The following is a 27469-nucleotide window of genomic DNA, read 5'->3' as shown; positions in this document are numbered from 1 at the left end:
TCTTTCCACCGTTCAAATATTGATAAAAGTATTCAAGAAGTTGTTTTAGCAGAGCTTTACAGACACCAGTAGTAGCTGACCTAAACGAATGTAAGACGAATCGTAGTCTGCATGATAACATTGAAAGGGAAGAAAAATAAAAATCCTCATTTTCTGCTTTCTGTGCATAAAAGATCTTTGCAAGAAAATAAGATGTTGTGTAGAACCTGCACAGCAAAATAAGTCAAGCTTTTTGATTGCTGGAAAAGAATACTACCTCCTTTTTGCCTGTTATGAGATAAGCTACCAAAGTGAACTACAGAATTTTGTTAAGAGCTACAGAGATCAGGCTTCTAGATTTAAAACACTAAAAAAACAAAAATACACTTAAATGCTATGGATTTTTAGTATTTCATCTTCACTGTTAAAGTCAATCATCTTTTTATGTGCACATATTAAAAGTGTTAAGATAATTTTTAGACTATTTAGGAAAATCAGTTTAATAATCAGTTTAAGAAATTGATTTATGGTTATTAAGTTCCACTTACAGCAAATAAGAAAGGGATTCCAGTCCTGAATTGTAAAGGCTTGACAGCAAAAATATTTTTGCAGTAGCACTAGAGGACAATATCTTCAGCCATTTTGATTTGCTTCAGTGGTTGAAGCATGGGTTACTCCATACCTTGGGAAACCAGGGTGTGAAGCTCAGGAGAAATGTTGTATATTAATGAAGAGACCAGGGCAGTAAGTGTCAGGGAAGAGAAGTTCTGTTTAAGGTACAGGAGACCTGTGGCACAAGAACACATGAGTTAATTGGTTGTGAATAAATGTAGATTAGAGAGTAGGAGCTTTGTACTGTCAGAGGAACCCAGTTCTAGCTCAGTCTTCCAATAAGAACCATGGTGGTATAAGAAACCTTCCAACCTCGAATACATACAGGACAAAGATGCACATGGCAATGTCTCGATGAAATGTCTTTGCTGGAATTAAAAGCACCAGCAGTGGCAGGTCTAGCTGTCTTTGCTTCTCCTTGAACCTTGCTGTAACTGAAAATTTTTTTAAGGTCACTTTGATTTAGCAATAAAATTAAATTCTCATTGGATGTGATTATATTCTCCCATTGCACATTTGTATCTGACCATGACTGGTGAGGGAGTCAGGATACCTTCTGTGCCATGTGTTGCCTTTGTTAAGACTTCTCCTGAGGGCTGCTGTAGAATGGGCTATGCCGTTATCTTCTTTTCATATGTCAGATTGTACAGGAGGGTTTAGAAGCACTGTCAGGAGTAAATACTGAAGTATTTCCGTGAAAGTGAAACCATGGGGCATTTCTTAGGCTTTCAGCATGTTGAAATCCTGTATTAGCTGGCAGTGGAGGTGTTTGTTCATGGGACAGGCCTGCCTGGTGGCTAGACACTAACCAGCAGAAGAAAGCAGGATCAAAGTACTTTTTTTCCCCTTTTCCTCTGTGCAGTCAGTTCTACCAACTGGTACAGCTGGTCTCATTAGTGTTAGCTGGAAGGTAGTTGAGTCAGCTCTGGTTAGTAACTGAGCGGGGGTTTTAGGCTGAGCAAAACCTTCAGGTTTGGTAGGCTCTACTGCTGTAATTTTGCCATCATGGGGCCAGCATGGTTTCATGTGATCCTGGATATGCATCCAAATTAACCTATGGGAAGTTCTCCGTGGGAGAGCTCTCTGTGCATAGCAGCCCAGGGCAGAAGGTGCACTGCAGGAGGGACTGAAGTTCTTACTGCAGGGCTGACTCCTTTCTGAATGGAGAGATTTGAAATGTAGTGTCTTAACTAAATCTCTGTGGGCACCTGCTGCTTCTCTGGATGAACTCAGCTATCTCTATGTCTTCATGACTGCCTGCCAGAGGTTATGTGGTGGGAAATGCTCCAAGGAGTGTAGCCCTTGCAGATACTAGATATCTTCCTTGGGTGCCCCTGATCTATTCTTGCTGCAGGAAGCGGCAACCTGCTTCACAGATGGGTTTTGAAATCTATTTTCCTGCATGTTTCCTTAATGATATCATCATCTCCCCTTTGCCCCCCTCCCCCAGACCCTTCATTCCTTCTTACTCCAAGCCCAGAGCTACTGGTCACAGAAGCTGGAAAGCACTATTCCCAGCCTGAATTTAGAATAAAATCAGTATTTCCTCCCTCTCCCATCTGACGGGATAAATGATACCTAGGTCCCTTGCAGGCTGCCCCAGTGAGTGGGGAAATGAGATGCTGTCCTCTCCCTATAAACTGATGTGTGTGGAGGATGAGACTGAGCATATGTCAGTGGTCTCAGTGGTGCTTCAGGTTTGCTAGAGCTCCTTCTCATTTGATCCCTCTCCCTTGCAGGCCATGGTGGAGACAGTGAACAACCTCCTGCAGCCACAGGCTCTGAATGCATGGAGGGACCTGAATGCAAGCGAACAGCAGCGCGCAGCCACCAAGTTACTTGACACTGTGGAGGACAGTGCCTTTGTGCTGGCTGATAACCTGCTGAAGACAGACATCGTCCGGGAAAACACTGACAACATCCGTAAGGGACAGATCCTATAAATACTGACAGCAGCTGGAAGGAGAGTAAAGGCTAGGAAACCTGGCTTCAGTCTTGGACCCTCAATTAACTGGAGAGCAATTTTGTTAGATGTGTCTTGGCCCTTTGTCTGAAGGACTTAAAAGTCTTTCCAAAAGAGCCTAAAGGAATAAGGCAGCTCTCTGCCCTTGAAATCCCGTGCAAAATGAGCACCTAACCGGTTTCTATTACCCCTGGCGTTGAGGGCAAAATCTGCACTAGAGCAAGAGCACTGCTTCACAGGAAGATTCTTCAACGTAATGTGATTGTGTTACATTTCATAGAAATTTGTGTCTTTATTCAGCTGATTGTTGGTTTTAATTAAAAAACAAGCATGATGGAAAGCACCAGCACTCCCACTGTGCATATGTTAAATGAGAATAACTCTTCTTTCTATTTCTATGAATACAGATCCTGAGCACTGATAACATTTACAGAAAGTACCAATCGCCAGTGGCAAAGAACTAGCATTTTCAGATTTTCATTTTAACCATTGTCCTTAATATCCTGAGGTTCTTGTTTACAAGAATTGGTTGTCTTTTGTCTTCCACAGAGAGTAGAATTTATTTTCACTTTTTTTTTCCTTTTAATTAAATTTAAAACTTCTTCAGGGCAAAGATTTAAAAAGAAATAGAAACACAAACCAAGTCTAGCTTGAAATATTGGAAGTAGAATCCTGTGTTCTCAGATGGTCTGGAACACCATTTCGTAGCTTTGAAGTATCTTGTTGAAGATAATTTCAGTAGAGGTTTTTCTTAGTGTTGGTCTCTCTTGCAAACAGAGCTGGAAGTTGCAAGACTAAGCACAGATGGGAATCTGGAGGATCTGAAGTTTCCCCAGAACATGGGCCACGGGAGTGCCATTCAGCTGTCAGCAAATACCTTGAAACAAAATGGTCGAAACGGTAGGTCCAGCATCTCCAGCCATGCCAGCCTCATGAATCTCTCATGCTTTAGGCATTGTTTTGTTTTTAACCAGTCTTAAGTATGGTACTAATTGCTATGTTAATATTTAAGTTAATTGTAGCACCAGTTGCTCATACCTTGACTGCAAATTAAGTTGACTGATTTGGAATGTATTATATTACTAAGTGAATCACAGCCTTCAAAAGTACTATGTGCTGGTAAAAATGCATCAGATCCTTAAATGTGCTTGGGGCACAGTGCTGAGTCCAGAGAAGTGCTTTTAACTGTTGTTGTGGCACTAGGAGGCTTCAGATGGGCTAAGAGGCTTGTCTGAATAAACTGCTTCGCAGTGGGGAACTACAGAAATATCTGGAAAGGTAGAGGGAAGAAACAATAGCAGCAGATATTAATAATGAGCCAAAATGTCAGAAGAGGTTGATTAACAGTTATGAGTCTAAATCTTCAGTGCCTTTCTCTCTGAATCTTATGAACCTCCTGATACAGCATAAGTTAAAGATGATGTTAGATGTGAATGGTCTTCATGCTACCAAGTCTCTTATTTCCAGACCAGGAATCTATGCAGACACATTTGTTGATCTCCACAGCTCTGCTGCAGACCAAATTCAAACTCCCAGGCTTTCTGCTAATGGACCTAACATGCTCCTTTATCTGAGTTCCTTTAAAATTCAACCTGTGTGCAGGGGTAAAGCACTCTGGTAGGGGCTTTGTGCAGGCAAAACATGGAATTATTGTTTCCCAAGCATAGCCTGGAGATAAAGTATTATGTCAACTGGGAAATGGGCCACCTGGACTCTTCTCTGGAGCTGGTTACACCTACTAATGCCAAAAATAAGCCCACCTTCTCTGTCTGTCTTCTGCCAATCTGTTTGCTTATAGAAGTTTGTTTTAAGAGAGGCAGCTCTTGCCCTTATTATCCATGAACCACTTGTCGCACCTGATGGTGCTCATTGACAAGAGGTGGGTTTCCATATGCCACATCTTGGTCCTTTCACATTTTCTCAGAGAAGTTTTAAAGTTGGTTCAGAGAAGATATTTTTCACCTTAAAAAAAACCCCAACCAAACCAGTGCACTGACCTGGATGTCTAACCTCTTACTACTCTTCTAGGTGAAATCAGGGTAGCTTTTGTGCTGTACAATAACCTGGGCACTTATCTCTCCACGGAGAATGCCAGCATGAAGTTGGGAACAGAAGCAATGTCAACTAATCACTCCGTCATTGTCAACTCCCCTGTCATCACGGCAGCAATAAACAAAGAGTTCAGCAATAAGGTTTACCTAGCTGATCCCGTGGTGTTTACTGTCAAGCACATCAAGGTGAGTTTTGAAAAGCACATTGGGTTTTTTTTTAAATTTCTAAAAGAGAGTGATGCAAAAGTTGGCTCATGTGAGGCCCCTGGTAGTCCTTGATTAGATTTTGAATTATACATTTGTTCGTTTGCACTTTGTGTTATTTATGGAGAATGTCTCTTTTATTTTGTATTAATAAAAGTAAAGGAAGAGTCTCCTTCAAGCTGATGCCCATTGCTCAGTTGCTGACACATGTCATTCTGTAATTAAAAACTACCAATATATTAGAATAGACCATAATATTTTTTTATCATGGTGGCAGGGGATATTAGAGGCAAGTGGAATTACAGTGAAAGAGGACAGCTAGTCCTCCTGTTAGCCAAGCACAGTCATTGCAAAAGTTGATTGCTTAAAGCAATTAATTTTTGTGTTTTGCAATGCAAATGAAGCAATCTGGTTTTGAAGAGCTGGATTTAGTGTATGGCTGAAATTAATCAAGAACAAAGAACTAAGTTTGCATTAGCAAAGAGAGCAGCAACAATCTAACTTGGTATCAGCAAGTAATACTTGAAGTATAAAACCACTGCTGACTGTTTGTCCAAAATTAAAGGGTGAGATTTACCAAGTGCTGCTGGAAAAAAATAAATAGTGCATTTAGAAATCTATGAAACCCTATCATTTTTATTGCATTTATTCATTTCTTCCCTGTAGCAGTCAGAAGAAAATTTCAATCCAAACTGTTCATTCTGGAGCTATACAAAGCGTACAATGACAGGATACTGGTCCACCCAGGGGTGTCGCCTCCTGACAACTAACAAGACACACACCACATGCTCCTGCAATCACCTAACCAACTTTGCAGTCCTGATGGCACACGTGGAAGTTAAGGTAGGCACTGCAGATTCCCAGGCTGCCAATGCACTGGGTGGGAAAAGTGGCCAATGTAAAACCATTTTGTTACTGCAAATGAAGCTGAGCAGGGAAATTGCTATGTGACAGTAACTCTGACAGTAGAAACCATCTGGCATAAAGCTTCCTTCTGCTCTATGGTGAAACAGGAGATAGTCACCCCAGTGCAAAGCCTGTCCTGAGCTACCACCATGGTCAGCTCTGAGCTGAGGATGATGAATGAGAAGAATTAGCTGTTGCCACATCCTTCGCTTACTGGTGCAGAACATGTCCTAGCTGGGTCTTTGCTCATGGGGCCCTCACTGTGGCACCAGGGAGTAGAGAGCATCCTGGGTGCTGGGACAGAAGTGTGCAGAACCTGCCTCATGGGGTACAATTTGTGTGTCCTGCTAGCAACAGCTGCAGCTACACTGCTGTACATGTTTGTGTGAGGTGCATGTGTGGAACCAAAAGTATTTTCCAGATTGCAGCTAGGGACAAAAGATATGTTCTCTGTATCTCATTGTGTGACAGCAAGCTACACATAAAAGGGAACTCCTAACACCATCCTGTACATTTACCCAAAGCCAAATGATCAGCTCGTTCCCTTGCCTGCATTTAGGTCCATGGTGTAATTCTGGCTTCCCACATGACTATCTCCACTGGAGCTAAAGAAGTTACTCCTGAAAGTAGTTGTTAATCATGGTAGGAGTGGCTTGGGAGTGAAGTACACATATGGGATTTTATTCACGAACAGGAGAATGGTTGAGATGGTCCTCCATTTCCTGAGCTGTCTTGGCTGTCTTTGGTTAAGAACAGTCTCAGCTGCTGTAGAAAGAAGAGGAGAAGGCCCTGATGACCAAAAGATTTTGCCCTAGTGATTTTCTGTGTTGTGGTATCTCCCTGTCATGTGCCTGGCATTACAGCAGGGTCCATGGCTCTGAGCTAAATATGGATCTGGCATCTTCCATGCAGGCAGAAAGTTTCAGAAACAGTTTCATGGCTGCATAGCCACAGCAGCTATTATGTTTTTAAAAGATCTTTTCTCAAATATTCTTCCAGTATGACTCCTTTGTATATTTTTTTTCACTTGATAATCTGAAGAGGAATGTGAAGGGTTGCAATAAAATGTATACATTAAAGAACCATCATGCATGACAGAAGCTTTGAAAAAAAACAAGGAAATGGTAGCCTGGCAGCACATTTGCCACAACAGCTGTGTCCAGTGAAGAGGGGCAGGATAGGTCTGCTGCTGCTGTGGGATGATGTGTCCATTCCGTTTTGCAGGAGTCACTATTGGCCCAGGAGACATACCATTAAGTGGCTGTGGCATTATCCTGGGAGATGTCTGAAGAAATGGCTTATTCAGAGCACAAGTTTACATGTTAATGGCATTATGCAGTCCACGTCTGGTTTTGCCAGTTTCCTACAACTGCTTGAATTTTCAAAAGAAATGTGTGTTTGGCTCATTATCAGCTTCCTGGAGTTAAAAGATATACCTGAGTCACTGAAGTCAGAGGCTGCACCTGGGAAATGCAGATAGCTTTCCACTCCACTGATGTGAATGAGGGCAATCCCTACTGCGGGGTGCAGATACAGGCTAGCATGGAACAAACCACTTCTCAAACGGCAAGTAGGTCAGCCTTGTCTGCATGGCATTTCACCCAAACTTCATTAGACAGTAGTGCTGGTGTTATCTCATCTTGCAGAAAGAGAACGTGAGGCCCTTGCTTTTCCATGCTCAGCCAGCAGGTTTGAAAGAGCTACAGCTGGAAGCTTCCCAAATGCCAAGCCAGTGTGCTATTAGCTGGTGGGTGTTTCTGGGTTTTAATGAGCGTCCTCAAGACTTTCAGGTCATGTTTTATCATCTGGCTGCAGCCAAAGTATCATTGTTCTAAGAGCCAAATTGGCTCCACTTTGTTGACTGTTGTGATGCAACTGCTAGCTTTCTGGCATGTCTGCTTTAGTGATCATCCTGGTCTGCAAACAAAGGCACCTGTGTATCCTGCAAACATCTGCAACTCCTCCCTCCAGCTGCTCATCACCTTGCTCTTCCTGGTGGCACCATCCCACTCTGGTTTGCTTGTGGAACTGGCTGTGTGGCTTGGCAAATCTAAGAGGTGGCTCATATGACATTCCTTATGCTGTTTCAGTGAGTTGATTTAAAAGTCTTGGCAGCAGAATACGTGCTGTTTCGGAAAGGTGGAAGTTTAAAAATAAATGGTGGTTGTTGTCATTTATTGACTCTCACTTATCTCTTGTAGTCATGCTTTTGTGCCATTTCATTGTCTTGTGTCCTGTACAAAAAGACGTTTCTTGCCTCAAAGGTCTTTTTGTCTTCTTAGGAGGTGGAAAGATCCTTGGGGAAGGAATGTTGCATGCTCATGCAGGACCTCTTACAGCAGTATTCTGGTCAGTGACTAGGATCTCTAAGGAGGACTGCTGTACACACAATAATTATCAAGATTCTAGGACTTTTACAACAGAAACAATTTTCTCTTGTCATTGAGATTTGTAGTGTACTGGCTTCAGTTTATTGGATTTTTGGATACAGGAAGCATCCCTTGGTGTGAGCACCTTACCTAATGAGACCGAACACCAGGCATTGTGAGACGTGGACATCAGTGTCCTGCTTCTTAATCAAAAGGCAGCACCAATTTGATAAGCGTCACATCTGGTCAAGAATGATCTCCCTCCCTAGTAGCATAGCAAAAGACCATGTTCTTTGGAGGAGACCCTGGTGGCTGCTCTGTGTGTTACTGGCTGGGATTTAATTAACTATTAGCAGAACGTATGTGACAAGGTGGAGCTGGAAGGTAGCACTGCTGAGGAGGTGACTGATGGTTGTCTGGCTCTTTAGCATGAAACAGCAAAACGTCTTTGTCCAAAGAGGCAGAAAATAACATTAACTTACCATAGTGGCAGGGATTTATTGGTGTGCTTCAAGAGTAGAAGTTGCTGGGATCAATTCCACTCTTAAGAGGAGGAGATTTTAATTTGAATATGCTTCCTGCCTGTTGAAATTAGTTGGGCCCAGAGTTTCCTATTCAGTCATGTATTTCAGTAGTGTAAATAATGGTGCCCAAGATGATGAGCCTGCTGTGCAAATGGACAGGATGTACAAGTTTTGGGAAACGTGATGGACCTTCACCCACAGGTACCCCTTTGGCTGCTGTCAGAACCCCAGTTAGCATGGAGAGAGGACAGCAGGACCCTAAGGACCTGTAAGCTGGGTCTTGCTGGTGCATCTTCCTGGCAAGGGCTGGCCTTCCTTACAGACCTGCATCATTCATTGTCCTTTTGGACAATTTACAAGGAAAAATGAGAACCTCCCTTTGGAAAGAGATTTTAAGACTTGGAAACAAATCACTGTTTTCGTCAGCTGAGAAGTTCATTTGGCTTGTGTTATGGGAAAACTATTACAGTCTTATAGATATTTTGTTAAATTATGAGATATATTTAAGATAGATGAGGTCTATGTTAAATATCTATCTATTGTTTGAGTCAGTAGGATGTTAGTTAAGACCCTTAAATGCTATAAAAATATAATGGTTTCCATGCTATGGGACAAAACCCATAGTTAAATAAGCCATTCTACCTATGTAATTGCTGCAGAATTATTATAAATTTATAAGCTGTTTTTCATATAAGCTTGTGCTTTACATCATATTAATTATAGCAGATGCATCTTAAATGTACCGTGGGGAAAAATATGCAGACAGAAAACAAGTTCAGAGCTGGTGGGAAAATACAATTTTAAAAATCATCCAAAACAGAATAAGCAAAGGTACCTCAGGGTAGATAAATGTTGCTTATCAGTATGTAGTGAATGCCAGAGCTTACTCTTCTTTTGAAAATAAATAAGTAAGTAAAACAAGGAGGGGGCTGTGTGTGTGTTTTAACTGTAGCAATTAACCAGAAGCTTTCAGATGTTATTCTATACCATAAACACATTACACCTTGCTAATTATTTGGGGAATGGAAGTGTAAGGCAAAGTAAGGCGAGAAAGGAATAAAAATATATGAAGTCTAAATGGAATGCAGTGGTCTGTTGCCTAAAGCAACACAGCCATTTTGGATATAAAGACCAAGCTGAAGCTGTTGCAATGCTGACTTGTCCATATATTTGCACTGTGGGATTGACCAGCAGTGGATAACACCAGAATTGAGTGCAGGATTGCAAAACCACCCTAACTGCAGAATTAAATTACTGAAACTGCTATGTAATCAATTTTGCAAGACAAATAATTTTGTACCATCAAAGGGGTTAATACTCAAAAAAGAGAGAGATATATTACACATCACAAAAAGTAACTTATTCTAATATGTTTTTTAATAAAAACTATTTTAATCAAGCAGAAAAGTTATTAAATGTGCTTGTCTTCAATCCGATTTAAAAATTCAAAATACAGCAGTATAGGAGCTCGTGTTAGGAACAGAAATCTGTGACTTCGATGAAATCCAAGAAGAAGGAGTTGCAAACAGCACATTTAGTTATACCTTAGGTCAAATAGGTCAAGTAATCTATGCCTACAGGGTTGATTCAGAGTTGTACCTGGTAGCAGTCCTTAAACTTTTTGTCTCAGTGGGCAGTAAGTCGGTCAGGGGGCTTCCTTGACTTGCCCACCCTTACTTTGACAAACACTGTTTTGGGTTGAGACCTAGTTGTGTCTTACTGTTTCTAGCTCTGCAGGGCTGGATGTCTTGCTAGTTCTTGTATGTGTGTTCCCCAAGGCATTGACTTAGATCTTCTCAGGTAGGCACTTTTGGATGTCCAACCTGAAAACATCTAGAGCCTGGTTTCAGAAAGATGTACTCTGGGCCCTTTCTTTCCTCCTAATCTAAGGAGTACATATTTGCTTAACATTACCCTTTTTGACCCTCTGATCTGCAAGCCAGGACTAGTTGCACAATAAGGAGCTGTGCCACAGAGCATAGGGACAGCATCACCCTGCAGTGTTTTCTGATCCTCTGTCCTAAAATGCACAATTCAAGTAGCTTCCATTGCAAGTGCTAAGCCTTTCCCTATGTCTTGTTGCTACCTCTTTGCTTTCTGGCTGACAGCAGGGTGAACGCGAGAACCAAAGTGAAGGTAGAGGCCATGGTGTGGTGGAGCTATGTTCCAGCTGTCTCTTGGCGTCAGGCTGGGTAAGACCATCCATGTGACAGCAGAAACTGACAATGCTGTGACCAGATTTTTCCCAGGAACTCAAACTAACAAGCTGGCAGCTTGGCTGGGTAGATGTCTACACTGAGTTTTGCACAGCTGCCATAGCTCATTTCTCAGGTTGGACATGCCTTATGAGTAAGCAGAGCTGCACTGCCTTGCTAAATCCAGCCAACACAGGAGGTCAGGATGATTGATGCAGTTATTGACCCAACCCTTTCCTCCTGTCCACAGCTGAATCTCTCCTCAACTGCATCTTAGTTGCAGTGGTACCTGTTGGTATCGGTGAGTATGAGAGAAATGCTGGGCTCTTGCTACATGCCTTCACCTTCCTATGAGTTACAATCTCTACACACTAACAGAGAGTTTGTAACATATAGTGAGGTAAGGTCTGTACCTATTTCTCTGTGCACACCTACCCCCATACTGCTTTATTCTGGCCATGGAAATTTCTGTGGCTTGCACTGGCAGCTGCTTCTAGCAGTCACTAAAAGGCTGTTGCATTTTGGGTAGAAGTTTGAGAGAAAGGGTTCTGCTAGGAGGCCTTCATCTTGCTGATGAAGGCAGAGGAGGAGGAAGATGGTCTGTGTGACCTGCACAGATTATGAAGGCAGCTTTGAAGACTAAGGCAAGGAGAGAAAAGGTAGGTAACCACCTTAGAGGAGTGCTCAGGGATCTAAGCCTTGTTTTAAATGGTCATAGTCAGAAGACTATGATGTTGCACAGTGGCTTCAGGTGGGAATTAAACTCTCTTTATGACGACAGCATCACCTTTGCAGAGCACAGAGGGGAAATGTACCGGGTCTGTAGGTGCTGTGTCTGCTGTGGAGCAGAGTTGCTTGCCTCCCTCAGTGAATCCTTGTGGAAGAAGGAGATGATGGGTGCTTATGCAGTGGGATATCCCCAGCATATATCCCTCTTGACCACAGAGAAGGGAAAGCCCCCTCAAAACCTCTGATGCCTGCATAGCTATGGCCAGTCCAGACACTCTGCGGGAGCCTTTGTGGTTTCTTCCTCGTTCATGTAGTCCAGCTGATGTTTTTGGCACATCTGCAAAAACATTTACTTCTTAAGTAGCCCTTTGCAATTAGCCATGAAGCATTGCAGCCAGATTGTAGCAGTTATCCTCTCTCAACAACAGCAAAGGGGGAAAAAGGGAAGAGGGAGCCTGCATGGCCTCAGATAGCTACAAATCTAAGGAGTAGCATCAGCATGATGCAGGAGTTCAAACCTGTCCACTTGGGTCTCTGCCCAGCCCAACACACTGCCAGCTCCCACTGGGCACTGAATGGTCATATCTGAGCTAGTCGATGACACCGTGTTTTTATTTACTGCTTGCTTATTCTTTCACTCCCAAACATACTACTCTTTCTGTTCCTGGAGGGACAGATTAGGCAAAGGTCCTATGCTGCTGGCAGCTTGGTTTGGCTGCTGCTTTCTTCTACTGATGTTTTTAATAAGGAAGGAAATGGTTGTTCATCTCATGGAGAGCCATTCTGTCATAAGCTGACATTCCCTGGGATTTGTTTTTATTAGCTCTGCTCTGGTTTACAGGCACTGGCAGAGCTGCTCATTGATTTTCCCAGCCTGGATAATATCTAGGCTGCCTGCCCACCATGCTGTGTTTGCTACCAGGGCTCCCATAACTCCTCCTGCACAGGTTTCCATCGGTGCTCTCCTCCTGCAGCTCTTGGTCCCACTGGAGCAAAAATAGGGCTTTGTTCCAAAGCTGGGGAAATCTTCTTTTACTGGACTTTGGGTCAGGCTCATGCCTAAATCATAAGTGTAAAAGGTATTTAATATAGAAACCCATCCATTGAAGTGGATTCTTTCTTTCAATTACTCAGTAAGTCATTCCTGCGCTGCAAGTAATCTGCAGGTCAGTTTACCTCTAAAGCTAGTGTAACTTGGTGGTAACAAAACTCACTGGCTTGCATTCTTGACCGTGGTCTTGACAGCCATGATGAATTTGGGCAAGGAGGTGTTTGATTCATGCTGTTGGGAAATTGTCCCTTAGACTGATGTCTGGTATCTCCCATGGGCTCTTCAGGTTGCCCAGGTATTTGGGGAGATTATGAAGAAGCAAGAGTTGACTGCTATCAGTACATTTGTGGTTTCAGATGTATTTTGCATGCCTTAGGGACCCTAGGGCTTTCAGGGTTCTGGAACGATGTGAGTTCCATCAAAGTTATTTTTATCCTCAGTCAGGGAGTGCTTGAACAGTAGGATAAAGGGATTTGCTCCTCTTGCATGTCCCTGCAGATGTGGTACCAGGCTCGGAGTTTGCAGCCCAGGTATGAAATCTTTTATTTATCATACTCGACTCTGGCATATACCACCTGCGTAAACCAGGTACATTGCTCCCTTGTTTGTCACGTAGCAACCAGGTGATGGCAAGGATAATCTCACAGAATTGAGAAGTGATTGCCACAATTCCTTCTTTTCCTATAATATTCTGCTTTGTGGCCTATGGCAGCATAGTTTGAGTCTTCAGCAATAGGTAAATTCCCTTTTGTTGGACATGTTGTTGTAAAAGCTCTGGATGTGCCTGGCCTGGGGCCAGTTGGCACTGCCATGGGAAGAACGCCAGTGTTTATCAGCTCCTCCCTGACCCATCATCTCTGTTGTGGCAACTGAAATAGGGCATCCCAAACAGGATGGAATGCACTCAGCCTTTGAAATCCAGCTCACTCTTGGACTTTACTAGAAAAGCTACTAATTCGTATTTTTTCCCCTGAGGTGTTTTTAAATGCTTTTGTTCCCAGTTTATTGGTATTATTCTGTTTTGTTTGTTCTTTTGTGAGTTTGTTGAGTTTTGGGAGGGAGGTTGTAATTAGAGAGAAGTTGTTTTTATGGTTGTTTCCCAGCACCCCAGGGATGTGTATTATGTACATAAAGTAAGTATTATCATTACAATTAATATTAAAAAGAAGAGTAGTATGAGTGATAATAATACAGCAGTGAAGACTGCGTTTCTTGCTAAGCATGGTGAGCTTTGTGGGCAAATGGTCCTTCCCTGAGGAAGACCATGAACCTAGATGGCAGGATAGCTCTCCAGGAGCAAAATCACCCCAAATCCCTGCATTGTGTCTTGAAGTCAGCAGGGATATATTACAGGATCTGGGATTTGTGAGATTCATCTCATGTAGGGGAATAGCCCTCAGGGAGCTTTCCCTATGCCAAGCTAACTTTTGTTTGGGATAGATGAATCTGTGCTATTGGCCACATCTGGATGGGATGGATGTATCTGGCCAAAGTCTGCCTTGTTTCTTTCTCCTTGCATCCACCTACATTAGCTGCCTTGCCTGACTCACCCAGCCCAAGAGCTCTTGGTCACTTTAGTCTGGCAGCGTGATCTAATCGGGTGAGCTGACAGGGTTGTTCAGAGAGATGTTCACCTGCCGTTCCTCAGCAGCCTCAGACAAAAGAAAGAATGATTTGCAAGGTGCAAGGTTTGCATTAACTTTTTTTTTACACTGAGTTAAGATGAGCTGGAATGACACAGATGTGTGGCTCCCAGGAAAATGACGTGTGCTTCGTCTTTTCAGTTTGCTGGGTGATGCTGGAGGAGCTGGCTGGAATAGGCATTTCTGTCACGATCTACAGTAAGCACGCAATGATTTCTTGCCTCTCTGTTGGCCTTGTGACCCCTAGTTCCTTAGGTATTGGAAATACTCAGGAAGAGCTGCAACAGCATTTGAGGAAAAGAGCCCTCATCTCTCCACCTCCAAGTCTCCCTGGAGAGAAAACTTCCAGCATGGAAGAGATGGAATGAAAAGTCACTCCCCATCTTTCATTATTATTTGATGCCTATCACTCACGCTGATAAGGCCAAAGAGCTGAAAGTTTTGAGCTGTTTCTCGCGGGTGCTGACATAGCAGAGTGTATATCAGGAAAGCCCTGACATTTGATGTGGCTTTATCATTGGCAAGCAGGCAAATAAAATGGATGAATTAATCACCTTTTCCCTCCATCTGTCATAAGCTTTTATCCCACGAGGAGGAATATGTTTCCAGTTTGTCCTGGCTTTTTGAAGTGTGACACTACTGTTTTGCCAGCCTACATAATGCCTAAGTCATCAAAATGCCAGAAGTGGAGAGGAATGTGAATACCACTTATAACACAGCCTGGAAGACCACAAAGCTGTGTTTCAAGCCTCTCCAGTCTGTTTGAAAAACCCCAGAGATTTCCAGCCAATCTTTCCCTCAGCTCACTGACTCTTAACTGCTTAGCTCCAAGCAGCCGTCTTGCATATCACCTTGTATTTCTCATTTCTTATTTATATTTAATAAGTAATGATATCTCTAATTTCACTGCATCTGGTGGAAACTTGGGGGGTTACAGGCAAGTTTTGCATCCTGAATAAGGAACAAAGAGGTGGGATACCCACGGTGTCAGAGTCCCAGAACCCCTTCCTCTTTTCTGGGGGGGATGTGCAGTGTAAGCCCAGGAGCAATTCAGTGGTGTTTTATCAGCAGAACTAAGAAATGCCTTTACTGCCGCTTGCAAAACTTTGTTGCTGGATTGACTGAGGTTGCCACTGCAATGGCCATGTTTGCATGGCTTTGGGGTAAAACCATGTTACAAGTTCATCACAGGGAATCTCACTTTCCAGGCTGTAATAATCCCCCCTCTGTTACAATTTAAAAGCAAATTAATGTTAAAAGGTCTGTCTTTTTTTCTGGGTAGCATTCCAGAGCTCAGTCTGACTTCCCAGGAGTTTTAAAATATAGCTCTAGGGTTTGAAAAAGAAAAATTAAACTTTCTTTCGCCTTTCCCAGTGGAAAAAACAAACCAAAACAAAACACAAAACCCCTCAGGACGTTTAAGTGATCTCTTTCTGTCCCAAACACTCTAAGCTTATACATCTCTGTGAACATTTAAAGGGAGTCTTTTTTCACTGTTGGTGAATAGTTGTAATGGACTTGTGGTTGTAATCTCCACGATGTTGTTAGCATGAAACATTTTTACACTGGAATCACAGTGTTTGGTAATTCTTTATACTATGTGTGCACACTCCTTTGCCGTGTTTGCGAAAGATGGAGCTGCACACAACACTAGCTATGATATTCTGGTATTTTCAACAGCAGCATAATTGTTTCTAGGATATTTTGGGTTCTGAGTCTGTTCAGAGCACCTGCAGCTTGCCAGACCCTTTGGAGTCTGTGTTTCAGGTTGCAGTTTTCTTGATGCAGGATTCAAGTTTAGGTCCATTTAGTCTTTTTGCTACTGGTCCCTTGTTCCACAGTTTGGTGAGTGAATACAAATATTTGGGAAAGGGCCTCAGACAACCTCACTCTGTGTCTGGGGTGGATTAGAAGTCATGCAGCATGCAACTGATGATTTGTTTGTTTGTTTTATCTCCAGCACAGCGATGCAGTCCATGACCTGCTCCTGGACTTCATCACGTGGGTTGGCATCCTGCTTTCACTGGTCTGCCTCCTGATCTGCATCTTCACCTTCTGCTTCTTCCGTGGGCTGCAGAGTGACCGCAACACGATTCACAAAAACTTGTGCATCAGCCTCTTTGTGGCAGAACTCCTCTTCCTTATCGGCATTAATCGGACTGACCAACCGGTAAGAGGCAAAGCACTTTCTGCTCCTACCACAGTCTCTCATCTCAGCACTTATGGGATGTTTGACCATGCAATGAGATGTATTTCAGCACTGCCTTAATTCCATGCATGACTTCTCGCAGGGTTGGGCCCCTAGTGTTAACTGGGAGTCATATGCTGATGCCTACTGTTATTTCAGAGGCTATATGTGCGTTATTTGCAAAATAGGTGTTATGTTTAATAAGCAGTGTGCAGAAGTGCATTCATGCTATGTACATCTTTACATTTTTATTTGTGAGATTGTGTACCTACATACCTTTCTGTCTTTGAATATAATTTATAAATGCAGAAATGTGTCTATTTTAAAGTAGTTCACAAACATTTTCCAAGTGAAATAAAATTTCTTCCTTTGGAGAAGAGCTGCCTCGTTCTTATTAAACCTCCCAGTACAAGTAATCCTAACTGTTGCATTAATTCAGCATGGTACAAACACCTTCCCTTGCTCTTTTCAATCCGCATGCAGATTGCCTGTGCCGTCTTTGCTGCCCTCCTGCACTTCTTCTTCCTGGCAGCTTTCACGTGGATGTTCCTGGAGGGGGTGCAGCTCTACATCATGCTCGTGGAGGTTTTTGAGAGTGAACACTCACGGAGGAAGTATTTCTATTTGGTCGGCTATGGCATGCCTGCACTGATTGTGGCTGTGTCAGCAGCGGTGGACTACCGGAGCTATGGCACGGACAAAGTGTGAGTGGGATTTGGCACTTGTCAGAAGAGACGGGAGTGGGGATGACAAAGGGAAGCAAAGAGCCCAGAGACCTGACAGACAAAGGAACCTTGTGCAGACAGAGCTCAGCCAGGAGGCATGCCTTGCTTTATCTTTGTGTCTCTAACACAGTCCATGATAATAGAGGACAAATTCCTCATTATGAAATGATTTGCAAAGGTATTTTCTTGGAGATGTCAGTTGGGAAAAATTTTATCAGATCATTGCATAAGATCAGCAGAGGTGGCTGTCCCAGGTCTCAGTTGGGTACTGTATCGGCAAGGTCATCCTTCTTCTCTAACCAAAGGGTATTTTTCATTTGGATGATGAAACATTGCTTTCTTCTTCCTCTTTTTTTAAGTGTTCTGTCAAACTAACAGAGCCTGCACACAAAATAGGTGGTGACCGTGGAGTGCATTAGACTCTTTGCAAATTGGAAGAGCTACATCATTTATCATTATGAATATTCTTAAATGTTTTCAACATTGCTGAAGCTGGTGTCAAAGCACAGCTCAGATGATCATGCAGCACTGTCTAATGGAAAACACAGTGAAAATCAAGCCTTTGATTTGCTTTGCCAGCTTTGTTTCAATAGCACTAACAATGATTTTTATTTACTTTTTCTTAACAGTGCAGTGGTATTTATTTACTTTTTCTTTTTTCCCCTCTTCCTGTTGTTGGACTGCCTTTCCCCTGTCATTGTAACTGAATTAAATCAATCTGAAGGCATACATAGCAATGAGCTGGTGGCATTTTTAAAGATCTTTTTTAGCATAGGTTGGGTCAGGCCATGGCAGTAGTTGATGTTCTCTTAAATTCAACTGCAAAATTTTTGCCTGAAACCTTATTGGTATATATTAATCTGATTCCTCGTGGAAGCAAATCTGTAGAGCAGTGGAACTGCTCATGATCCATTACTGTGCCAGCTGGTAGGCTTTCATCCCAGCTGGATGTTTGCCTCATGTTCCTCCCATGAGTAGGTGAATAGCAACCAGAATTTGTATAAATGTCATAGTTTGTGGAAAGAAAATGGCACATGCAGTTAAAGATGGGAGGGAGTAAGTTTTCAAGAATCTCTACTAATTTATACAAAGTAGTTTGACTGACTTTGACAGGTTTGAGGGGCAAAATAAAAGTAACACAACAACTGATGACAGTTTTTGGAGAAAACTGTTTCCATCAGCTGCTGCCTGCTTTCTGACCCAACCAACTCTTCCATTCACATCCCCACTTGGGCCATATATAGGCTCCCATTGAATCAGATATTGAAACATTCTGCCTTGTACATTTAGAGAAACTTATTTTTACAGTGGTATTTCTACGGAGGACCTGTCTCTTCACAGTAGCCTGCGTGGGGCACACTGAGCCTCAAATATGTTACAGGTCATGATCAAATATGTTACAGATCATGAGTCCAGCTCCCTGGAAAGCCAGCTAAGATGCTTCTGCAGATCTGCCATCACTGAAGCTGTGTCCATACCTGTCTGGTTCGCAGTCTCTTTTAGTGGCTGCCTTCCCTGCTGTTCACCCTGTGACTTCTGCAATGTTACTGTTGCAGGGCTGGTAGCACCAGAGCGATCCTTTTGACTTCTCTCAATGTTTTGGGCTGTCTACCAAGAAAAGCCAGCATTGCAGCTAGTTTGCAATGAAAGCTAGCACCAACTGCGTTCTCTTACAGTTGGGTGTTGAAAAGTCTTACTTCATTCTCTTGTAGTAAAAGGACATCCACAGGTCAGGGTATCACTTTGGACATAAGACAGCAGTTGGTTTGCATCCACCCTCATCTTTCCAAAGTCCCTTGTGATGCTCTGTATGGACAACCAGCATACCAGTGCAGGTTGTGGGGCATAGCGGCACACAGCAGGTGGCTGTAGAGAGTGGGAACGCACCACACCTAACTGCAGCTCCCACAAAGCACCATGGCAGCTTTGCATTGCTAAAATATTTATGTTCCTGTTAAATGAGTATATAGACCTTTCTGAAGTACAGCATAATAAACATATTCTGTAGGATACACTGCCTTTTACTATCAGACTTTGGGTGTCTAAATGTTTCTATGGTATGGGAGATAGAGGCAGGAAGTTTGGCTGAAATTCGCTGGAGGTGAATGACAAAACTTTGCTGTCTTTGTATTGAGGAGGCAGCAGTCCTATGTCTGTGCCAGTAAAATCTCTCCCTCCCCACAGCATAAAGTAGTATTTTTCATTATTAAACATGTATACGTAATATTTTGCAGATAAATATTTACAGAGATTTGCAGAACCGAAAATATTTGTTTATAATCTCTAATTCCAGAGTGCAAAATTTTATCACGTTCCTCTAGTGGAAAATAAAAAACATACAATATGTTTTCTATAACTATCATGCTCCATCTGGTTGATGGATGATGATGTATTTTTCTGTGTAATGTTATTAGAAGGGTAGAACTGATTAGAATTTGTAGTGAACTATATGCCAGGCATACATAATTTGATTGCAAGAAGTTGCTAGGTTTTGCCGGGTTTTGTAAAACATCCTCTGGAATATATTACTTGCCTTCCTCCATTATTTATTGCATTTGTTTAAGCAGGACTTATGGAGCTGTTTGTGTTATTTGTTTTTTGCCTGGCATTTGGTGCCACCATTCATACATCTAAGAATGATTTGCTTAGACACCCGATGTAGATTTTCTTGATTTCATTTTCCTTTCTAAATCCAACCCTCCTGTAACACATGTCCAGATTACATAGCCAGGAAGAGGCAGCTGTTCCTCTCTCTTTTTCTTTGCTCATTACTCGGTGCTTGTGATTTTCTGAAGCATCCCATCCTAGTATTCATATTGGCATTTTGGAGTAGCTACACAGTAAAGATACTCTCTTACACTTAATTATTCCAAGGATTGGAATTGATCCTGTTCCTTTTACTACTTTTTGTTTAAGAGCAGTTCAGACCACTCATATTAGGTGATTAATTTGCTTTTATAACCAGATAGCAGTGTAGTGATTCCATTAAGAGATCATCCCATTCAGGCCAGTAGGGACTATTCATGTGAGCAAGCTGTTTGGCCCTTTTGCCCCAAATAAATTAGAAATGTTGCATCTCACCTTATTCTATTTGTAATTTCTAAAGTAAAGGTGAAAAGCGTGAAGTGCCACTGCAGGCAGTGTGGTCCCCCAACACTACCTAAGTAATTCTGGCAATGCTCATGAGAACTTTCAAGTAACCATGTCTTACGGGCCAGGTCTTCAGATGCTGAGTCTTAAATGACAACATCTCAAGTTTTGCTGCAAAAAAAAAGAAGATACTGGAATTTCAGTTTTAGAAAGTTACACTTGCCTTGTCCTGTGTGGTAACCAAATCCATCCATCTCCTGGCCAGATCTGATGTCAAGCATTGCAGTGAGCAATACTGTGAAATGCAGAGGGGAAATAGCATTTGCAGTTGTTGTTAGTGTTTCGAGATAACTTGTGTCTAAAATTCAGTAAAAGCTGGATTAAGGTTTTAGCAGACTCCCTTTGAGAGGACTCACTCAAGTAGCAGACTATACAAGATCTACAGCAAGAAGCCGTTCCATATTCCTGTACTGTCCGGGGATTCATATCAATGCCTCTTAGAAATCTCAGAGGAAGCATCTATGCTTTGAATGGCTCAATATATTTTAGAAAACATAGGTATGTTCATCCACTGGTGATCAAATTCATTGTGACAGGAATCTCTTTATTGTTTCTTCTCCCCACCCCCCCTCCGCCCTTTTGGTATGCTATAAAGCAGGATATACATGGTAAGCAATCCAGCTGTCAGAAAACAAAATGAAAGCCTGGTGTATGTGCACAGCCTCCAAGTCCATCAGCCAGCTGCCGACATTTTATGCATGTTAATGTTGCTCGGAAAATAGCTTCTAACAATACAGTCTGTCTTGGGTGGCTCCACTGAACTTGTTTTATTTTCAGTGTTTGTGCCGGGTATTTGGAGGAGGAAGCATGAGCAATGTAGATGCTGGACTGCTTAAAGCAGAAACTATATTGCACCCTTGAAAGGCATTGTGCATACATATCCCATTACAGCACCCAGACAAGGAGGCTACATAACCATGTGAAACAAACCGCTGAGCTCCCATGAACAACATGATGTGTTTAGGGGTCTTCAAATTTTACGGTCCAATGGCAGCTAATGATTGTTTATTGGTTATATTTAATGCACACCAGGGATAGTTTAGTATTTGATTTCTCTTCATGCAGAAAATAGAGTAAAACCCATTGTAGTCTTTATTACTTGAGAAAAGCTTTAGGTGAATATAGCAACTTGTCACCGCGGAAGAGGAAATTAAAAAGTAAAGGAAAGCAGCACCACGGAGCTTGTTATGAGCACTGAATATGCTGGTGTGACTCTTGGAAGAGGCAATGGGGTTTTGAACAGCATTCCCTTCATCCGCAGATTTTCAGATAATCTGCTCTGCCTTGCAATAAGCCCTGAAGCAGCTCGTTTGTTCAATGGCAGTGGAGTCTAAACTTGTAATGTGGTAAGTCCATGTTCGTGGTGCAGCTGTGCACAGGGGGTCAGAAGTAACTCAGCAGCCCAAGATTAGCAACTTTGGGAAGTGAGTTGCCTGATTGCTTCCTTGTTTTGAGGAGCTCATTTATGCAGCTCATTGTGCGTGTGGTTTTTTGTCTTTTAAGGGAAGAAAAGCTCAGTGTGGCACTTGTCTGATTAGCAATTTACAGCTCCTCAACGCAATTGGCGGGATGCCTGTGTTTTAATGTTTTGGTCTTAGTTTGCATTTTTAATGAGTTATGACTTAAATGGGTTCAAAGTTGCATCTCTTCCTGGTGACCACAAAAAACCAGCTGTTTAAGTCCTTCTGAGGATTAGAGGCAGTCCTGCAGCTTTCTGTTTAGTCACTTAAGACTCTCATAGACACAGTTTCATAGAAAGGTGATTTTTCTATTCAAACAAATAAAAAATGACATCACATTCTTTAAAGTGTGCGGAGAGGAAGGAAAAAAAGAGCTTTCTCTGTTTCTTGCAAGCTCCACTCTTCCTCAAATGAAGCAGTCTCTTGTTGGAAGGGGACCTTTTGCTCCATGCCTGTCCTCTGCTTATTCCGAGGGCAGGGCTGGTTCCTCCACTGTTTCCCATCCACAGCATCCATCTCTTGTCACTGAATTGTGCTCCAAAACCAAAGAGATTTTTTAGGGGAACAGGGCGGAAAATGTTATCCATTTGGCTGTCTGGGAAGGAAACCAGTTGCTTCACGCTTCTTTTGCTCAGCCCAGCACAGCTTTTCCCTCATGCTGTATTTCAGTTTTTGCTGATTTTCGCTGTATCCCAATCTGTATGCATTCAAAAACAGCTGCATCAGATGTGACCATATGGCTGGCCGTCATGCTTTAAGGAGTAAAGGGTAGGTTTAAGTATTTCCTCTTCCCTGAGCTTTCCAAGAGCTGGCTTGGTCTTTGTGCTGAAGGAAAACCAAGTTGCTTGGCAATTAAAATACACTGTGCTCCTGATACCTGTGCAAGTATGGACTGGGGATGTTTTGAATGTTAAACTGACAAAAAAGTTCAATTTTTTTTTAATTAAAACCAACCAAAAAAAAAAAAAACCCACAAAAAAGACCAATCCCAAAATCCACCTCTGAGTCCTCTGCCACATATCTTATTATCAGTAGAAAAAAGTTGTGGGTCTGGGTATTCTCTGATTTATAAGTGTCAGCTGAGGCATAAGAACTAGTTACACTTCTTTTCCCTATGGGCTGGGGTAGGTATAGCTTGAAATTCCACGTGATGTATGAACTGCTGCTATGCAGATGTGTTCTTTCAGGGATGGAGAGAAGGACTTTTTGCAGGGATTTTATTATCCTTGAAACCTTTATTCCTCTGTAAAATCTAGCTGCAATTGGGCAACATTTCAGATGTTATTATGAGTGATACACAGATGTCATGATCGCATAAACCCTTTCCTATAGTAAATCAGACTCTAATAGTTTCCAGTCACTTGTGTGGTTCCGTTACCAGCTTCATCTGAATCACCTTGAACTTCAGCAGCTGAAGAGGAAACAAGATTTCCCTGCAGTTGCTCTGAAAGCCCTTGTTTGCCTCTTGCATTAAGATTTTGATGCTGTCACATGAAGATTTTGGATGAACAGCTGCAGCGGCAGTTCAGGAGTGATGGTCACGGAAGTGATGGTATTTTAATTTGTGACAAATAGCGGCATAACTATTATGTAAAGATTGATAGGTCTTCAACACTGATGAAACATGAAATTTGTATGGTCAGGGAGGGAAATGAGAAGCTTTCTCTACATTTTACAATTTATTCATATCTTGGCTTCTCCCAGTCAGAGAGGTTCAGGGCATGTTTTATTCTCTCGGCAGGCTGATCTCTTCTGTGAGGCACAGACCTTTCTGCCTATTGCAAAGTCCATTGGAAGGGAAAAAAAAATTCAGCTTGTGCACTAGAGCTGTCATTTGTGAGAACTGCTATCTCTTCCACGATGATAAATTCATATATACAGGTCCTGTCTCTTGCCTAATTCTGAAATTCCATCTGATGTTTAGTATAAGAGTGGTTTTATGCTTTCTTAGTCCTCTGTGTATAAATGGAGCTGTGATTTGCAGCATTGCAAACACGACAAGATATTATTATTTTAAACATCATGCAAAAGTTTCTTGGAATTTATATTCGTCTGTCTTGTAACCAGTCACTTCTATTTTATCTTCCTGTCGCCTGCAATGAACTAGGAATGGAAATGTAATTTCCCAGGGGCCTTAAAAAATGTGGGGAGTATTAAATGCGGTTGAAATTAAGTGATTAATAATTTAGTTTTAGGCCATGAATCAACTTCATGTGATAGCGCAGACCATATGCAACCCTCGAAACATTAGTGGAAACAAAACGCTCCAGAGGTTCAGGGAAATAAAATGCTCTAAAGGGGAAGTTGCTGAACCTAATTAAACCTCAGCCTTCTGTTACCCAAATCATGCTTCCTATTTGCACCAAATTTGCTCTGATCTGCTTGCTGGAGAAATGTCATCTTCTTTGACAGCTGACAGACAGCTTGTGTTGCATCAGAGCTGGAGAGAAAAGAGGAGCATAAAGCAAAGAAGCAGCTCTGTGGATCCTCATCAGACCCCTTCCTTAAAAAAAACACAGTTTTAAGTTTTTTTTTCTGACAGATGCAGAAAGCCTTAGTAGCCAGGCCTGGTGCCATTTTCTCCCTGCTTCCTCCAGAGGTAATTATCTTATTCCATCAATAGCGCTGTCAGAAATTGGGCACATAATTCAGCATTTAAATGAACAAGCAATGTAATATTTCCTGTCTCCCACCGGCGTGTTTTGCTGCTCACATTCTTCTCTGTCACTCTCTCACTCTTGATGTATGTCCTGGGTGCAGTCCTTGAATGCCTTCTCTCCCATGTGTTTCGTTACAGATGTTGGCTCCGACTTGACACCTACTTCATTTGGAGCTTTATAGGACCGGCGACCTTGATAATTATGGTAAGAACTCCTAATTAACTACTCCATCTCTCAGGTCAAGAAATAAAACTTTTGCTGTCCCTTTACACTTTATCTTTAATTTACACAGATTAATTTGAGAAAGGCATGTTCTTCTTTGACCCCACCTGGCGCAAGCAATTAGACCCTCATTAAGAGAGGCTCTTGGCATTGCAAAATACTTAATCAAAATGGGCCAGGGAGCTTCAGAGTGGGCACTTGCAGAGTTTTGTTTCTACTGCTGGACATTTAGAACTGCCAAACTATTTTTATGCCCCTCATCTGCCCCGCTTTTGCATTCTAGAGCAAAGCTTTGTATTGATCATGCAATAAATCTGGGTTGGGGGGAATGAAATAAAGTGCAGACTGGAAGGGAGGTTTGATAGGGGTTTTTTCTCCCTGACAGAAGATGAAGCTCATCTGGCTTCATGGTTAGCATTTTACCAGTGTATCAGCTAGCACAGCAACAAGGTACAGAACCCAACTTTAGAGGCAGCTGGAGTTTTCTTATACTTTAATAGCTGCAATATGGCTTAAATAAACCATCCTTTGTTTTGGATAGACTAGGGGTTGGCTAACACAGCAAACCAGGCACTCTCATGTCAATGCAGACATTGTCCTTGCTGCTTCTGCAACTGGGAGCTGTTTCAGCAGCCTTCCACATAAGGGAGGGGGCAATGCTCCCAGCTGCAACTGTTGAGGGTTTTTTTCCCCTTAAGGAATTCATTCATAAGAAGATATCTTCCCTTTCTGATTATGTCTCAAACCCTGGCCTGGGCTTTTGGGGGAACTCCTTTCCAAGAACTGGCAGACTTGTTTAACATTGAGGCATTGAAACACTATCGCATCTTTTACAGAACGAATCAAACTCTTTTTCCTTTTCATGTTTCAACTTTGCATTGTGCTAAGCATCTTCAGATGTCATGATTTCCCTGCCCAACTCCCTTGTTACACCATATATTCACAGAAAAAGGTGCTTTTGTGCTTCATTACAATGGGGCTGGCTAAGCAAGATGCTTGGAATGACTTTTCACAACTGTACATCTCTAAGACACGGAAGAGCAGTTACAGCAAATACTTTTCATTGTCCATAACATCATTTGAAGCACTACAGTTGATGTTGGAACCAGCCCCATATCAGTAACATACACAGCACCACAGCCTTCATAATGTTGTGGCATCACCAGTTCTGCAGTCTACAGGCCAGCTCACCTTATAAAATGCTTGGCAATTTTCTATAATTCAGTTGTTATAAAACTGCAGTGAGAGCTAATTTCCGACAGCGATTCATCTGTTACAGAGAAGAAGCTGACTTTCTCCCCGTTATGTTGTGTCATGTCACGTAACCATTTTTTTTTTCCTTTCCTCCCCCATTGCAGCTTAATGTCATCTTCCTTGGGATTGCTCTCTATAAAATGTTTCATCATACTGCCATACTGAAGCCCGAATCTGGATGTCTTGACAATATCAAGTAAGTTGTTATGTTTTTTTCTTTCTCTCTACCTGTTTCAGTCTTCTGCTGTTTATGCCCCTGTTCATTTCTGAGGAGCATACAGGGAACCAACTCTGCCAACAGCAGTGGTAACAGAAGCACTATGTGTTTTTATGGCACTACAGAGTGGTTTTTAATAGGTACCAACAAGTGGCTGATGATGAAGCACTGTCTTTATCGTGATTTGGCTGCTAGTGGTGGCATTTTTCATTCAGTTTTGCATGAAGGAAGCAAAGTTGTATTTGGTGTCCTTGCAGGGACTAGCAGGTAACCTCCTAGTCCCTCTGTGTAAAAGGAAATTTTGCCTGATAATTACTGGCTAATTATTTCAGTCTTTACAGTGAAGGTGTTGAAATTGTTGATCATTACTATTTCTCTGTGCTCTGAGGGTGGCAGCCTTACTTCGTTTCTGTTTGTTTTGGCCCCTGACAGATTTAATGACCCAAATTCTCCCCAGAATCTGATTAGTTTTAGCAAAGTCTCTGGGAGTTTACCTGGGGGTGCCCACATCAGAGGATGTGCTTGCCAGAGAAGGCATATTTTGCCCTTGGACTTGGTTAACATCTGAGCTTGGGCATCTTACTGTGTAGGAAGCTACTTCATTATATTGATAGAATATTAGTCTCCATCAGTGCCTGTTTATTCAAGTACCTCTGGCTTTAATTACTCGCTTCAAAAATACAAGTGGGATTTCAGGTGCAGCGCATGATAAGATAGGGAGCCTGCTAATTAATAAAACCATCTAATGAACTTCAGGAGGAGGAAATTGTTGGAAGTCAGTGCTTTACTGCCCATCCCGGAAAGGAGTGTGTTGTACAACGTAGTTGAAAGTTGGTTCTCCCTTCTCGTCCTTTTGAAGAGGCACGAGGGTCGCTTGCCTAACAAGCAAACTCTTGCAATGACTGAATTGCAGAATTGCAAGGCAGTTCTCAGCAAGATTATTGTTCTTACCACTGAGCTGCTCTCATAGATACAGCTTTAATTTAAACTAGGTCATGCCCCCTTAAAACTTCCCCAGCAGTCAAAGCCTGCAGTGCCACTGGCATGTAACGACCTGGCGTGGGCCTTTGGGTGAAGTTTTAGTTTCTTAAGTGCAGCTACTTCTTCAAGGGTTTGGAGGAAGGGAGACCAGAGCCTGCACAAACACAGGAGGCCCCAGTGAGGTCAGGGAGCTGCAGGGCACTCATTTACTACATCTGTCCCTGCCCAGGTTGTGGGCAGGCTGCTCTGCAGTATGCCTCTGTTTCTCCAGCCGTAAATCAGCTAATAGATGAAATCAGAGGAGCAGTCTCTTCTGGATGTCCAGTACTGATGCCAGCATGATAGTCTTTCATTTGGTCTTTGATGAGGTGTTAAAGGAATGGTAC

The 27469-nt window shown here is 42.3% G+C and overlaps 1 protein-coding gene across 1 annotated transcript in view; it reads left to right on the top strand.

The window, feature by feature from the left end:
• Positions 1-27469, top strand: part of LOC104405414 (latrophilin-3-like) — a gene marked incomplete at its 5' end in the record, with an annotated part of 262781 nt that overhangs the window by 190801 nt on the left and 44511 nt on the right. Inside the window, 8 exon segments of the mRNA XM_010014137.1 lie at positions 2331-2514; positions 3332-3454; positions 4583-4791; positions 5476-5652; positions 16187-16396; positions 16898-17118; positions 24547-24613; positions 25990-26081. Of these exon segments, the coding sequence (XP_010012439.1) occupies positions 2331-2514; positions 3332-3454; positions 4583-4791; positions 5476-5652; positions 16187-16396; positions 16898-17118; positions 24547-24613; positions 25990-26081 (1283 nt within the window).

Source organism: Nestor notabilis, unplaced genomic scaffold (genome assembly GCF_000696875.1).
Source record: "Nestor notabilis isolate BGI_N333 unplaced genomic scaffold, ASM69687v1 scaffold1435, whole genome shotgun sequence".
Classification (NCBI taxonomy): Eukaryota; Metazoa; Chordata; class Aves; order Psittaciformes; family Psittacidae; genus Nestor; species Nestor notabilis.
Note: the sequence above shows the minus strand (reverse complement) of the source record. Positions and strands in the feature narration are given on the sequence as shown.